Source organism: Podarcis cretensis, assembly GCF_951804945.1.
Source record: "Podarcis cretensis genome assembly, chromosome: 6".
In the NCBI taxonomy this organism is placed as follows: domain Eukaryota; kingdom Metazoa; phylum Chordata; class Lepidosauria; order Squamata; family Lacertidae; genus Podarcis; species Podarcis cretensis.
Genome location: NC_137175.1, coordinates 15,669,543 through 15,683,742, shown reverse-complemented (window position 1 = coordinate 15,683,742; position 14,200 = coordinate 15,669,543). Strand labels below are relative to the sequence as shown.

Genomic DNA, 14,200 nt, shown 5'->3' with positions numbered 1-14,200 from the left:
AGGATCTAGGAGTCTTGGTTGACCACAAACTTGACATGAGCCAACAGTGTGACGCGGCAGCTAAAAAAGCCAATGCAATTCTGGGCTGCATCAATAGGAGTATTGCATCTAGATCAAGGGAAGTAATAGTGCCACTGTATTCTGCTCTGGTCAGACCTCACCTGGAGTACTGTGTCCAGTTCTGGGCACCACAGTTCAAGAAGGACACTGACAAACTGGAATGTGTCCAGAGGAGGGCAACCAAAATGGTCAAAGGCCTGGAAACGATGCCTTATGAAGAACGGCTAAGGGAGCTGGGCATGTTTAGCCTGGAGAAGAGGAGGTTAAGGGGTGATATGATAGCCATGTTCAAATATATAAAAGGATGTCACATAGAGGAGGGAGAAAGGTTGTTTTCTGCTGCTCCAGAGAAGCGGACACGGAGCAATGGTTCCAAACTACAAGAAAAAAGATTCCACCTAAACATTAGGAAGAACTTCCTGACAGTAAGAGCTGTTCGACAGTGGAATTTGCTGCCAAGGTGTGTGGTGGAGTCTCCTTCTTTGGAGGTCTTTAAGCAGAGGCTTGACAACCATATGTCAGGAGTGCTCTGATGGTGTTTCCTGCTTGGCAGGGGGTTGGACTCGATGGCCCTTGTGGTCTCTTCCAACTCTATGATTCTATGATTCTATGATTCTAAAAATACAAGAAACAGTTATCATTAATGTTAAGTTGTGGGTGAACATATCAGACGACACAGCGATTCTTCAAACAGTTCTTGTTTATTCACAGGCCAGAACAGAACTGAACTGAAGGGTTCAGTCAGCCTGCTTATATAGAGCTCCACTAGAACGCAACAGTAACCATTTTCTGTAACTATCCAACCACTGAACGTCACTTTCGATCCCTTATTTGCATATGTGGACCTGAACTATCTACAGTATCCCCCTGCTGGCCCAGGGTGAAAACTTCAGTACATAACAATTAAGACATTCCAAAAACAATTACAAGCATTCTCTCATCTCGTGGTCTCAGGGTTGTCAGGAACAGTATCCTTCAGCCATCAAAAGCAAGATACACTTCACCAGAGAGGGAGGGCATTCCACAAAAAGGGAGCCACCACCAGAAAGGGCCTGTCACAGGTCAACACCAGCCAAGCAGCCCCTGGTGGCATCACCACCAACAAGGCCTTGTCTGCCAATCGTACTGTCCAAGATGGCCGATACTGGGACACGTGCTCTTTCAATTACCTGGTTCCCAAGCCATTCATGGCTTTATATGCTCAAATAACAAGTGCAAACGAAGTATCTTCCCTAACAACACCACTATAAACAGACAAGGGGCTGGGGCATGTGCAAAGCCACACACAGTCTGGGAAAATGTGCAGAGGAAACCAAGTCAGACCATTGGTCTAACTAGATCAGTATTGTCAACACGTACTACCAGTGGCTAGCTACAATTTCAGACCAGGAGTCCCTCCCAGCTCTTGCTGGACATGCCAGGGAGCTGCTGCATGCAAAGGAGGTGCACTGAGCTACCTACAGCACATCCCTTGCTACTTGGCTATGCCCCATCCTTCCTGCACCTTACGTCACCAAGCACAAAACAGTCTCCATCTGTTAGTGTGGGGCAGGCATAAGGATTGCGAAAGTGTCGCTCCCAGTTGCTGGGTGCCACAAGTGGGGAGAGTGTTGCTGCGTTCAGGTCCTGTTTGCGGGTTTCCCATAGCACTGTGAGAACCTGATGCTGAACTAGACCAGGCCAGAGCCTTATCCAGTCCAGCAACCCAGACTCCCACAGCAGCCAACCAGGCACCCTGCTAAGTAGGACTCGAGAGCTACAGCACTCTGAAGGCGTTGTTCCCCAGTGAGTGGAATTCAAAGGCTCACTGATCCTGGAGATAGCATACATCATGACTGGTGACCAGGAGCCGTTCACAGCCTAATCCTCCTCTAAAGCCATCTTAAACTGACGTCCAAAAACCTTAACAAAATACATTTAAAAACAAACAAACAACCACCTGCCTTTTGATTCTCATTAGCAGCAGCCAAGATTTACTCTTCATTTTAAAGCAGGGGTAGGCAACTTAAGGCCCGGAGGCCAGATGCGGCCCAATCGTCTTCTCAATCCAGCCCACGGATGATCCAAGAATCAGCATGTTATTGCGTGAGTAGAATGTGTCCCTTTATTTAAAATGCATCTCAGAGTTATTTGTGGGGCATAGGAATTCGTTCATTCGTTCATTTTTTTCCTCCAAAATATGGTCTGGCCCACCACATGGTCTGAGGGAAGTATGGCTGAAAAAGGTTGCTGACCCCTGTTTTAAAGGGCGAGGTCCTTCCTCAATTTGCAACAGAAAGACAAGGAGTTTCACCCTGGGATGGCTATTTTTCGATTGCAGTCCTCTAAAGCAGAAGGCAAGTATCGCCACACACCCCTCAGGTTATTTTGCATGTCTGAGGGAGGTGGGATGGTATTGTTCTCTCCTTGAATACTGGGGTTTCACTTACCTATTGATCTGGGGAAACCATCAATCTTAGAAGTTGGCCTGGGGGCCCTATTCTGAGGGAGGGAGTCCTTTGGTGGTGGCTGGGCAACTGCCAAGCACCTTGCATACTGCTTTTAACTAAGCCGAAAGGAACAGGTGATTGTAATGGTGTTCAGTTCCCTACTTCCCATTAGACTTACCACAGCTCCCAAGCAGCACACCTGAGGAAAAGCGGCAGAAGTGTGGTGCAATGGTTAGAGTCCGGGGAGAGCCAGGTTCCAATCCCAGCTGCTGCAATGTCAGGGTGGGGTGGGGGAGCTCATGCCAAGCTTCTCTCGGGCTAAGCTACTGTGATGAGAGTTCAGGGAGGAGTCGTCTCCAGTGTGCTGTGGTGTTGGCAGTCTGGCTGGAAGGTGAGCCAGTTGAAAAGGAAAGGATGGAGCAGAAAGACCTCCCTGAGGGTGCAGCACTGCTCCGCCCAGCACAGGACAACAATGGAGTGTGGGTCTCAGCCACCAGGAAGGGAGCTAGAGGAAAGGAAGGGAGGACAGTTCCACGCTCCACATTTAAAGCATATTCCATGCATGTTTAAAGGGCATGGCTTCCCCCAAAGGCTGCTGGGAACTGTAGTTTTTAAAGAGTTCTGGAAATGGTAGCTCTGTCAGGGGGAAAACTATAGGATTCTTTTGGGGAAGTAATGTGCTTCAAATGCATGTTGCAATATGCTTTATCTGGAATATGCAAGTGTGAAAAAGAGGAGGGACAACAACAAGCAGAGAGCCAGATAGGAAAAACCAAGGAAAAGGAACAAGAGAAGAGAGGAAGCAGGAATAAGGGCCAAAATCATCACACTAAGAGCATATTACACCACAAACTTAAAACTGATTTAACCGTCCATCAGCTTTGGGTAAGGAGCACCGTTCAGGGGTAAGGCATCTGCTTTGTACACAGAAGTTCCCAAATTCAATCCCTGCCATCTTCAGGTAAGGGTGGGAAGAGCTGCTGCCAATCCATGTAAACAATAGATAAGTTAGTTAGATAGACCTCTGGTCTGACTCAACATAAGGCGGCTTCCTCTGTTCTATGTCCCAGCTGCCCTCAGGAACCCAGAGCAATTGGTGCCTCTAACAACCAACATTTCCATCATGAACAGGGAAGGGCTATTGACTTCATACCTGCTTGTAAGCTTCTCAAAGGCATTTGATTGGCTTACATAAAAAGAATATTCAGCAAGGTGGAAACTTGCCCAGGGCTACAAACAGTGTAAAAGATGAGATCTCAACTTCAAACATCAACAACTCCCCTGCCCCAAAAAAGAATCCGTTCCCCCTTCAGTTAATGTACCCTCCCTCCTAAAGGATCAGTGTCTTGTCAGTGGTGGTTCCACACCTTTGGAAAGCCTTCCTCTGCATGGTTTGTCAAATCACTGCTGTTTTTCAGTTCCACATCTGTTTAAGGGGCTGGAAAAAGAGCTGTTAGCTGCTGCAGCCATGCGGCGCTCTGGTGTTACTGGCAAAGATCAATGCACACCGGTATTTCCCGTTTCCTTTGCCCTTATGATGGCAGTTCGGAGAATTGTGCGCAGTAAACAATGATCTGCAGATTATGGGAACTGTCACTCAGTAGGACAGGATTTCTTTAACAGTGAAGTTTCAATACCTACATCAAGCTAAAAGCCCAGGTTCGCCAGTGTGAGTCACGACAAGTAAACTGTTGTGGTTTCCATAATAACTAAAGTTTGTTTTCAAGGTGGCTTTGCACATTGCAAGGAAGCATATGACCATTGCATTTTCTCTCTCTGCAATTCCAGTGTAACCAATGGAGGGGAAAGTCATGCATCACCTCTGTGGCTGTCTATGCATCGGAGGATACACAGCTCCTCACACATTCCCCAACTACACTTTACTGTATTGAGCACAAAAAGAAAAGAATAAGTGTCGTTTGCTGGTTCTCCATCTTTCGGTGCTTCCTTGCAAGTTACAAAGCCACTCTGTCTTCTCATAAAGGATCATTTGTTCCAAACGCAAAATCTTTTAGATCTTCCGCCATCCTTGCAAAGCTTGCCCACCTAGTACCTCCTTGAAAAACTCCTTCTCCCGATGACCAGACACGCAAAGGTGTAGGTAGAAAACTGCAAGGAAATCAGTTAATGTGTACCAATATGTTGCAATTATTGAGGGCTGCGTTTATTTTATTTATGTTCTGCACTTAACTTACTTTTAAAAAAGGAAAAGGAACTGCAAAGGCTTCCACAGTGCTATGACACTTCTCTGCTGCAATGCACATTCTGGCATTATGGCACTTGCTGCGCTAGTTTGACGTATGTAACAAAACCCTACCTGGGAAATACAATGCCCACAAGAGTATCTCTTACAAAACCAAGGCACACAGTTTAATACAGGCTGCAATTTTAAAAGATCGCTATAGAAACCCTTCAGTTTAAAGGGGGGGACACCACCTCACAAAAGATCTTCTAATTTCCACTGTCAATAGAAATCTGTATGTCTGAAAGCAGGTGCTGTGCTTCGCTATATAGGCTGGCTAGCAACTAGTCTAATTCATTAAGAAGTCTATAAACAAGCTGGCCTTTGTCCCATGGAGATGAAAGAACTGAGACTACAATGGGATGAAAGGTGTGCACAAGGATGAAGAAAGCTATTATGGATCTATGTCCTTTCTTAAACTCGTCCTGGCATGCACTGTTGACAGGGGAACAAAACCATACAGACAAAACTCTCAGAAGTGCCTTGTTGCTAATAGTTCCACCTGTCTATGTTAAAACGATTGGATCTTGCCTATCATCTTACTAATGACAGACCATGCTAACAGAAGGCAAACACAATAGAACTATAACAGCACCATGATTTCTTGAAGAGCATCTCCTGCAGTATAGCATTAGACTGGTGTCTACAATCAGCAGGCAGCAGGGGAGCGACTGGGTGCTCTGCCATAAAGCAAACTGCCTACACCATAGAAAATTAGCCCATCAGGAGGAAAAGTTGAGCATATCAGTCTCCCTGATATGGTATTTTTCTATGTGCAGGGATTTTTTTCAACACAAAGGTAGCATCAGGGGCACAGCCCCTTCATCTAACCTTAAGCAGCTCAAGGGGGGCCAGAAACCCAGTTGATTGCATATGCTGGCCCAAGAAGGGGTTGGGTTTGGACCCAATATAATACAGTGGTACCTCGGGTTACATACGCTTCAGGTTACAGACTCCGCTAACCCAGAAATATTACCTCGGGTTAAGAACTTTGCTTCAGGATGAGAACAGAAATTGTGCTCCGGCGGCGTGGCAGCAGCAGGAGGCCCCATTAGCTAAAGTGGTGTTTCAGGTTAAGAACAGTTTCAGGTTAAGAACAGACCTCCAGAACGAGGTACCCGAGGTACCACTGTACATGCAATTATCTTAACTTCATCCCATCAACCTGCACAGTGTAGAAGCATGTTGTCTGCTTTTATGTAAGCTGTGATTTCTTCCGAAACAGGACCTGACAAAGAAGAGCTTTCTGTTCAGCATTTCAAATGAAGCTTTACACTTTTCTCTGGGTTACAATTTGTGTGATATTGCTTAAACTCTCAAATGAAATGGTTTGTTAAAATATTTCAAACTGTAACACAAGACTCCTGTAGCTTTTGCTTACATAGAGATAATGGATGAGGATTCTAAGACATTTGTGGAAAGTCAGCAAGCTTTTTAGGAAACAAATAATGCATGCTGTTTCTCTGGAACTGCCACCTGTGTTTATCTACTTCTACTGCTGGAGAGATTTAGAAAGTGAACACACACACACACACACACCGGACTGGTATTATGACCTGTGCTTTTTAACTTGTTCATAAATGATCTAGAGTTAAGGGGTAAGCAAAGAGGTAGCAAAGTTTGCTGTTGATACCAATTTATTCAGAGTAGTTTAAAAGAAAGGGGGATTGCAATGAGCTCCAAAATGATATTTCCAAACTGTGTGAATAGGTAGTAAAAGGACAAATTTCACGTGGGAAAGGGATTGATCCAGCAAGGCTCTCCTTATGTTCATACTATTATATAACCTTTATCTAAGTGACATCCCCTCTCCTCAAGCTGCACACTTAACTGCTGGGATAGCTCAGTCAGTAGAACATGAGACTCTTAAATCTCAGGGTCATGGGTTTGAGCCCAGTGTTGGGCAAAAGATTCCTGCATTGCAGAAAGCTGGACTAGATGATGCTCATGGGCCACTCCAACTCTACAATTCACACCACCCTGTTGCTGCCCTGAAACCTCCTCAAGTGATCCTCCTAGGATGGGATGTATACTTGAACTGCCTCTGCTTGCCTAGGTGTAAGACCGAGAATTGAGGGGGGGGAGCGGTGTATGTGCATGCAGAAATCTCTGACTTTCGCATGCTGGAAAATAGCCTACTATTATAAAGGTAAGAGTCACACCTGTTGTTATGCCCACTTGGCCTCTTGCCACACCCACCACTTGCATGTGGCCCCTGAAAGGCTGCCCAGGGTGGAATGTGCCTCTTGGGCTGAAAGAGGTTCCCCACCCCTGAGATAAACAATGGAAAATGTGAGCTATTTCATTCATTCATTTGCATCTCTTGATTGCTCACCATCTGATACTGTACAGCTGAGCAGTTCCATGGAAAAGCAAGGAATTGATTGAATGGAATACTACAATTCTATCTGTGGTGTTCAACAATGACACAAACAAGTCATTGCTTGACACTGCTGCAGCCACCAAGGGACGGATGTGTATATGCAAAGCAACTCTAAGTCTTGCAATCCTTTGCTCACTTATGTGGGACCACATTCCTCTGAAGACAGCAGTGTTTAGTTCAGAGTAAGCCTGCACAGGATTGGGTTGAGATTAAAGTCTCATGCTCTGCAGACTGAGCTAGCCTTAGATTCTATGAATTGAGTTTCACTGTTTATAAGTTCGTCCTGGTTTTCCTGGATTTAGAAAGTGTGCCTGAACATTTTGGCTCTCTCTGTGTTTATGCACATGAATCCACACAGACACACATCTACATACATACACACCATGTTTATAAACAACTCCGTGCAGGTTCACATGGTCGCCAGTGTGCGTGCACCCAGTTGCCACGATCCTTCTGCATCAAAGAGGGGGTGGAACGATTACAAGGATCAGATGTATATCACCCAGTGTACAAACGATGACATACATAAAATGGCAAGCTCCTGGTGATTCTCTTTTACTAGCATACTTGATCTCTGTACAGAGAAGAAGAATCTTGATTCAGATGCTCAGCTCAGTATGGGGTTTTTCCTTACCAAACCCAAGTTTTAGAAAGGATTCCCAACAATGGAGTTCCATACGGGTTCAACAACAATGTCTAAAGCAGAGGTGCAGAACCCTTGTCAGCCCAAGAGCCACATACTATCATAGGCAACCTTCTGGGGGCCACATTCAAGTGATGCGCAGGACCTAGAGGCAAAAGCGGGCATGCCTCTAACTTTTGTATAGTGCATACCCCCCACACCCATCTCGCTGCCATTGATCCAAGCCAGCATCATCGCAGTTAAAGGAAACATTCTACTCAGGCAATACAGAGCAGGTTTACTGAAGGATCTGGCCTGGAGATAAGAGGTGTGACCTCAGAAAAGTCCTGAAGAGGCCTGGGGGTGGCGATTTGACACCCCCAACTCAGGTCTACTTAGAAGTGGCACCTCTTTAGCCTTTTATCTCCCAGCAGCCGCACCTTGCAGACTATTCACAAGACTCTTCCAAAACCATCATTTTATCATCAACAGTCTTACTTGGTGGTCATTTGGACAATCATGAAATCTTAAGCAAAAGAGCCCATAAACACAACAACAAAGATGAGTCAGATTATCATTTCATCTTCAAAGGGTGTGTCCCTTCAAATTCCCAGGGAGTCCCTTCTTGTTTAAAATGTGAGCGGCAGAGTAGAGGGCACTGGGGGGAGCCTGGGGCTGCGTTTAAAGCTCTTGGCTCTTCTGAACTTCTGTTTGGATTTGGTCTGGATTCACAGAGTTGCAATCTGTACATGCGGTGGTTTCACAGATGCATGTGACACAGGCTAAAAACAGATACAGCAAAACTGGTGCCTATAATTATATATTTTAAATAGACAGCTTGCCCCTGAGAGTGTTCTACTCAAATCCAGCCAGTTTATTCTGACCCATAGCACACAAAGAGAAATCCCCATTGGAGGACCACATCCCATTAAAAAGGCTCAGCCAACCGCAAGCCGAAAAGTGACAACTTCCATTTAATTTGCATAAACCCATCCACATGTGCTCACCAAAAGAGCACGGGCTGGCAACCCAGGCTAGCTCATTAGAAAGAACAGCAAATGAGGATTTACTAGAGAACTTTTCTTGGGGTCATTAAGATCACAACCCACTTACTGCAGAGTTCTCCCACTGGTCTAAATAGAATCCCTCTAAAATAAGAGGTTTGGGGACTGCAGCCTGAAAAAGAAATGAAACCCCACAAGCAATCCTACAAAAACTGGCTCTTTGGAGAAGCTTAAATACTGCCTGCATGTGTCTCCTTTTCCACCAGGACTTCTCCATTTACAGCAGCACCAGCAATGTTGCAGTTATTCAAAGGTGGTTTAAGCCCCTTCATCTGTTATATGTTGCAGTCTGTGGCCTGCTGCAGTTCAGGTTCCCAAGTCTGAACTAGCCTCACGGCAAAATGCGGGCAAACACTGCTAAAGCAAAGAAATAAAGATGGACATTGTGGCATTCCTGTTCAGGCAGCAGCAAAGACAACAAAACAAGATTGGGAGGCGAAGCAAGGAGTTCTAAGTCGCCACAGCAAATTTCTCTGAGCCAGCTCCCAAGTGCATTTACAAGATGACACTAATTGAGATTAATTAATCCACAATTAACAACACCACATGATCAATCATCACAGTTGCAACTACAACTGAGAACCACCTTTTGATAGCTAGTTCTCAAGACTTCTTGATACAGAACTGTTTTCCATAAGAACACTTTGTCCATACAGTACTTCCATAGTAAAAGAAAAGAAATTATTTCTCTTTCAGCACATGCATATGGAATTATTTTCACAATCCTAAATGAGTCACAAAGGTCTTTATTCTAGGTTAAATTACCCCAAAGCAGCACCATACCCCTCCCTGTTTTACTTGATTTTTAAAGAGCTAGACAAGTACCCCACCCCTACTGTGAACTGGGTACCAAAACATGTACATTAAAGTATAATTAGGGGCCCATACACAAGATTCTGTAACCTCCAGGCTCCAAGCACTTGTGCACAGTAAAATGATGCAATTTCCTCATCTTTTAAAAATCCACACTCATTGGTGAAGGTTTCAGTTGATGCTTGCAATCCACGTTGGCTGTTGCAAGCGTGGAACCCAAAGGGCTCTATTTGCTACTCAGTGGTTAATCTGCCTTTTGAACATGCCATGGTTTGCCATGCATCTTGGTCCTATGCATTCAAGCACCACTCACTCCCAAGTTAGTGTGCATACGATTGCAGTCTTAAAGTGAATCTATGAGTGCTCTCTTTGCAGGGAAATGGCTGAAGACAGCTGATGGCCCAAACCTTTGGCCTTGGAAAAGTATTTCAGGTGGCTATCCTAGAAACACTCAGTAATCAGCAAAAGCACATATGTGAAGATCACTCAGCACTGACAGGTTACAGATTAAATTAATGGCTCTCGCTTTGTGGGACACCACCACCCTTGTTGAGTATGGATCACCTAGTCCTAGGAGGGGTAGAAAGTTATAAGGAGGGGCAGGATCCTGAGGAGGGACCCATCCTTCTCTCAGCATTCATGACACACTGGCAGGGTGAATGTCCCTTAGTAGAAGATCATAACTGATTCACACTGGATTTGTGAGGATAGCAGTTCCTCCACTTGCTCCATCTAGCCAACCCAATTTGTTCAGATGTTTCTCTGCTTGCAGATTTAAGAGGCATCATAAATCTGCTTTTCAAACACCATCGCCTTTTCAAATGCCAGCGTTGGGTAAGAACCCCAATCAACAGGTCTTTAACAGCAGCAGGCTGCAGGCACACAAGAATGGCACACCAAGGATTGCTGTCCTGGTGGTTGGTGCAAGAATGGGGGATCCCGGAAATTAAAATAAACTTTTTTGGGGGTGGAGATCAAAACACTTCAGAAGGGCTGCACTAAACCCTTCCTTTAACAGCTGTCTCATACGTGTAACTAGAGGGTTCCTCCAAAGGTGCTTTAGTGGAGCGTTAATATTTTTAAAGCCCAGTCTAATACTTCTGGGTGAAGGGGCAGCATCTTAAGCCAGGACAAACACTGAAGAGATAGTAATAAATACTTCCAGGTGAGTTCAAGCGGGGTTGTTGTTGTTTTTTTAAAAAAGATTAGCTCCATGTCCTCTCATGGGGGGCCATCCCGCTGGGTCACTGCAATTTCCCACAATGCCCTGGAGTACCACTATTGGCAGGGGGGCAGAATTGGGGGAAATGGCTCCTGCCAGCTGCTAGAGAAGCCCTCAGCAGGTGTCTGCCCAAACAGGCCCTACAGGGTGGCACATGGATGCCAGAGGAACTGCCCAGGATGCCAGGCCTGGGCTGCTATGCCCTTGCATTGCTGGTGCCAGCCACTTGGCCTCACCATCCCACAGGTTCCTCCTGGCTTCCCGGAGGCCACGAGGAAGTGTCCGTCTCCCAAGGTTCCCCAAGCCCCTTCTCCCTCTCCCTGCCAGCCAAGAGACTCACCCATGTTGACGAAGCTCATGACCATGTCGGCCTCTGTGAGGAAGTTGCTGTCCTGCAGGCTGGCCAGGGGCGGCCCCTGGGTGCTGAAGATGGGCTTGTAAGGGTAGGAGTAGCCCTCTCCGCCCTCGCTGCCTCCGGCGCCCTCCTCCTCCACCGACATGGCATTGTAGAGGTCCAGCATGAACATGGGCGCCGAGTTGTGCTTGCCGTGCAGATGGGGCCTCGGCCGGTGGGGCAAGCCCAGGATGGAGAGGATCTCCCGCTGCATCTCCCGGCGCTCCTGGCTGCGGAGCCTCCGGTGGATGAAGCTGGAGTGCACCTCGTTCTCCAGCGTGAAGTCGGCCAGGGCGCAGCGCAGCTCCACAGCCCAGGCGCCCAAGAGGAGCCACACCAGCAGCCGGGCGGCAGCCGCCTCCGCCGCCCGCCGCTTGAGCCACCCCGCCGCGCGCATCTCCGTCACGGGGGGCAGAGCCAGGGAGCCGGCGGGCTGGGCGGGAGAGGCGGCCGGCCGAAAGAGCCGCGCATTAAAAAGGAAGGGGCAGCCGAGCGCGCCGCGGAGGGACCGATCACTTGGCCGGCGAGCTGCCCTGGAGAGCCCACCGAGAGGCGCGCATGATAGCCCGGGCGATCCCGGGAAGGAGGGAGGAGCGAGCGCGCTTACTTGCCCAGAGCCATACGCGGAGAGAGGGCAGCAGAGCGGCCCGGCGACCCCGGGCTCCGACCTGGCCGCTTCCCTCGGGAGGTGGTCGCTCGTTCGCTCGCTCGCTCGCCCGCCCGCCCGCCTCGCCACCAAGCGCAAGGCTTCTGAGCGGCGGCTAAGCCGAGCAGGCGGCAGCGGGAGTTCGCGCAAAGGGGCGGAGCTCGGCGCGTTGCACTCCCTCGCCCAACTGGGAGAAGTGTCCCGAAGTCAAGCCACAGGAAAAGCCAGCCTCGCCGGCTGCGTGGGTCCGCCGCGTGCTTCCCCCGCCGATCCAGGCTCTGTGCCCCCTCAACAACGCTCAGAGCCTTGGGGTGGGGTGAGGTTAGGAAATAAAGGTTTTTACGCACGCGGCGTGCGCATCGGCCTGCCACATCTGGCACCGGGAAAGCGAGGCACTTGTTTTACGCAGGCACGCGGCGCGTTTCCGCGGGACAGAGTCTCCCCCCCCCCCTTGCTCGATGGGGCTTGCTCCCCCAGGTAGGATCTCACGTGGGCAGCCCCGGACGAGCCCCAAAGCGAGCGGCTGGGGCTCGGAGTCAAGTTGTTGCAGTTCCGGCAACAGCAACGCCCCGCCAAAGTTCTGGGACGGGGGAAATCAAACCGCAGCGTTTATTTCTAAAGTGTAGCTGCTAACCACCTTTTTTTTTGGGGGGGGGATTGTGAAGTGGGAACTATACTTCATGTATACTGTTCTCCGTGTATAGGACTTAGCGTGGAGCTGCGCAGTTTAAAGCAAACACAGCAAGCAGGTAAAAACAAAATAAAGCTCGATACTGCTTCCTTTCAATCGCCGCAGCTTTATGCTACAGTACTACGTAAGTAAGGGCGTTGCTAGGTCTTTAAAAGGACTCTCGGAACAGGCTCATGATGCAGATTTGCATAGACTTTGCAAATGCTAATGTATATGAATGGATGCAAATTTAGATCTCTGAGCAAATTAAGAGGATGAGTGGCTCGCACTTTGCAGCATGCTCACTGCCTTGAATGTTTTCAAAAACTTTTTTCATGTTTGAGAAAGGGTGGCCAGGAAATCTAGGGCCCAGTGCAAAGGACTTGTCTTAAAATATTTGAACCTATCATTATTAAACCCACCCACCCCCGTACTTTGTAGGGCACCTCCACATTTCCTCTTTGGCGGGGGTCATTTTTCCTTCGCAATACATATCAATTTGAAAGATTCAAAGCAATTCATACAAAATGTTAAAAACCAGTTACCAAATAAAGCAGAAAACCAAACAAAGTTCAGATTATAGATAAGAAAAAATAAAAACCCAGCCCATCAGTAGCAGATAACAGGAAGTCCAGGTAACTGGACTTCCATTAGACTGCAGCTGCGTGGGGAATAACATGACTGAGTGCTCCTCCACTTTTAAAATAATACCCCCAAAACAGAAATTTAGAAGTCAAGAAGATGGCTTCTAGTGTATGTTTGTTTTTAACCTTTGATTATTTCTTCCCCATTCCCATAGAGGAATAGTCAAGCACACATTTCTGCAGTCCAGAAATAATTTTGCTATATTATTTCTTTATTTGTCCAGCCAATATCAATTTGATAGTAATCACTGAGATTTTCAGAAAGTGACACTTGACTACAGCCTTTGTTGGAGCTAGAAAAAAGAAAGGATGATTCACACACTTGTTTTTACATTCTTCTTCAGATTGTCTTTCATAAACACAGTTTTAACAATGAGTCCATAAGTGACTGTGGAGGCCAATTCTGGATCCACACGTCCTTCCACAGTGAGGACATTGGTTTCCGGGCAGGAGCTAATCACGGTGTGGATTTGCCAAGCGTGCCTTTCTCCTAGCATGTTTCTCCCTTGTGACCTGAGTTTGAGTGTCTTCAAAGTCCATGACACCTTTGGTAAAGGCTGTTCACCAACTGGAGCGCTCGCAGGCCAGTGTTTCCCAGTTATCAGTGTTTATGCTACATTTTTTTAGATTAGCCTTGAGACAGTCTTTAAACCTCTTTTGTTGACCACCAGCATTACGCTTTCCATTTTTAAGTTTGGAATAGAGTAGTTGCTTTGGAAGACGATCATCAGGCATCTGCACAACATGTCCAGTCCAATGATGTTGAAGAATCATTGCTTCAACACTGGTGACCTTTGCTTCTTCCAGTACACTGCCATTAGTTCGCCTGTCTTCCCAAGTGATGTGTAAAAAATTTCGGAGACACCGTTGATGGAATCTTTCGTGGAGTTGGAGATGGTGTTTATAAGTGGTCCATGTTTCACAAGCATATAGTAAGGTTGGTAGTACAATAGCTTTGTAAACAAGCATTTTGGTTTCCCTGCGAATGTCCTGGTCCTCAAACACTCTGCA

The 14,200-nt window shown here is 47.1% G+C and overlaps 1 protein-coding gene across 2 annotated transcripts in view; it reads right to left on the bottom strand.

Moving 5' to 3' along the window:
* BMP7 (bone morphogenetic protein 7) overlaps positions 1 to 11,903 on the bottom strand; it is an 81,575-nt gene extending 69,672 nt beyond the window's left edge. The window contains exon 1 of one of the 2 annotated variants that reach the window (XM_079979640.1): positions 11,176 to 11,903. In XM_079979640.1, coding sequence (XP_079835766.1) covers positions 11,176 to 11,626 — 451 coding nt within the window. In that variant the 5' untranslated portion in view covers positions 11,627 to 11,903. The remainder of the gene's footprint in view (positions 1 to 11,175) is intronic. The other variant, XM_079979641.1, reaches the window with a different exon arrangement.
* Positions 11,904 to 14,200: the final 2,297 nt, after the last annotated feature.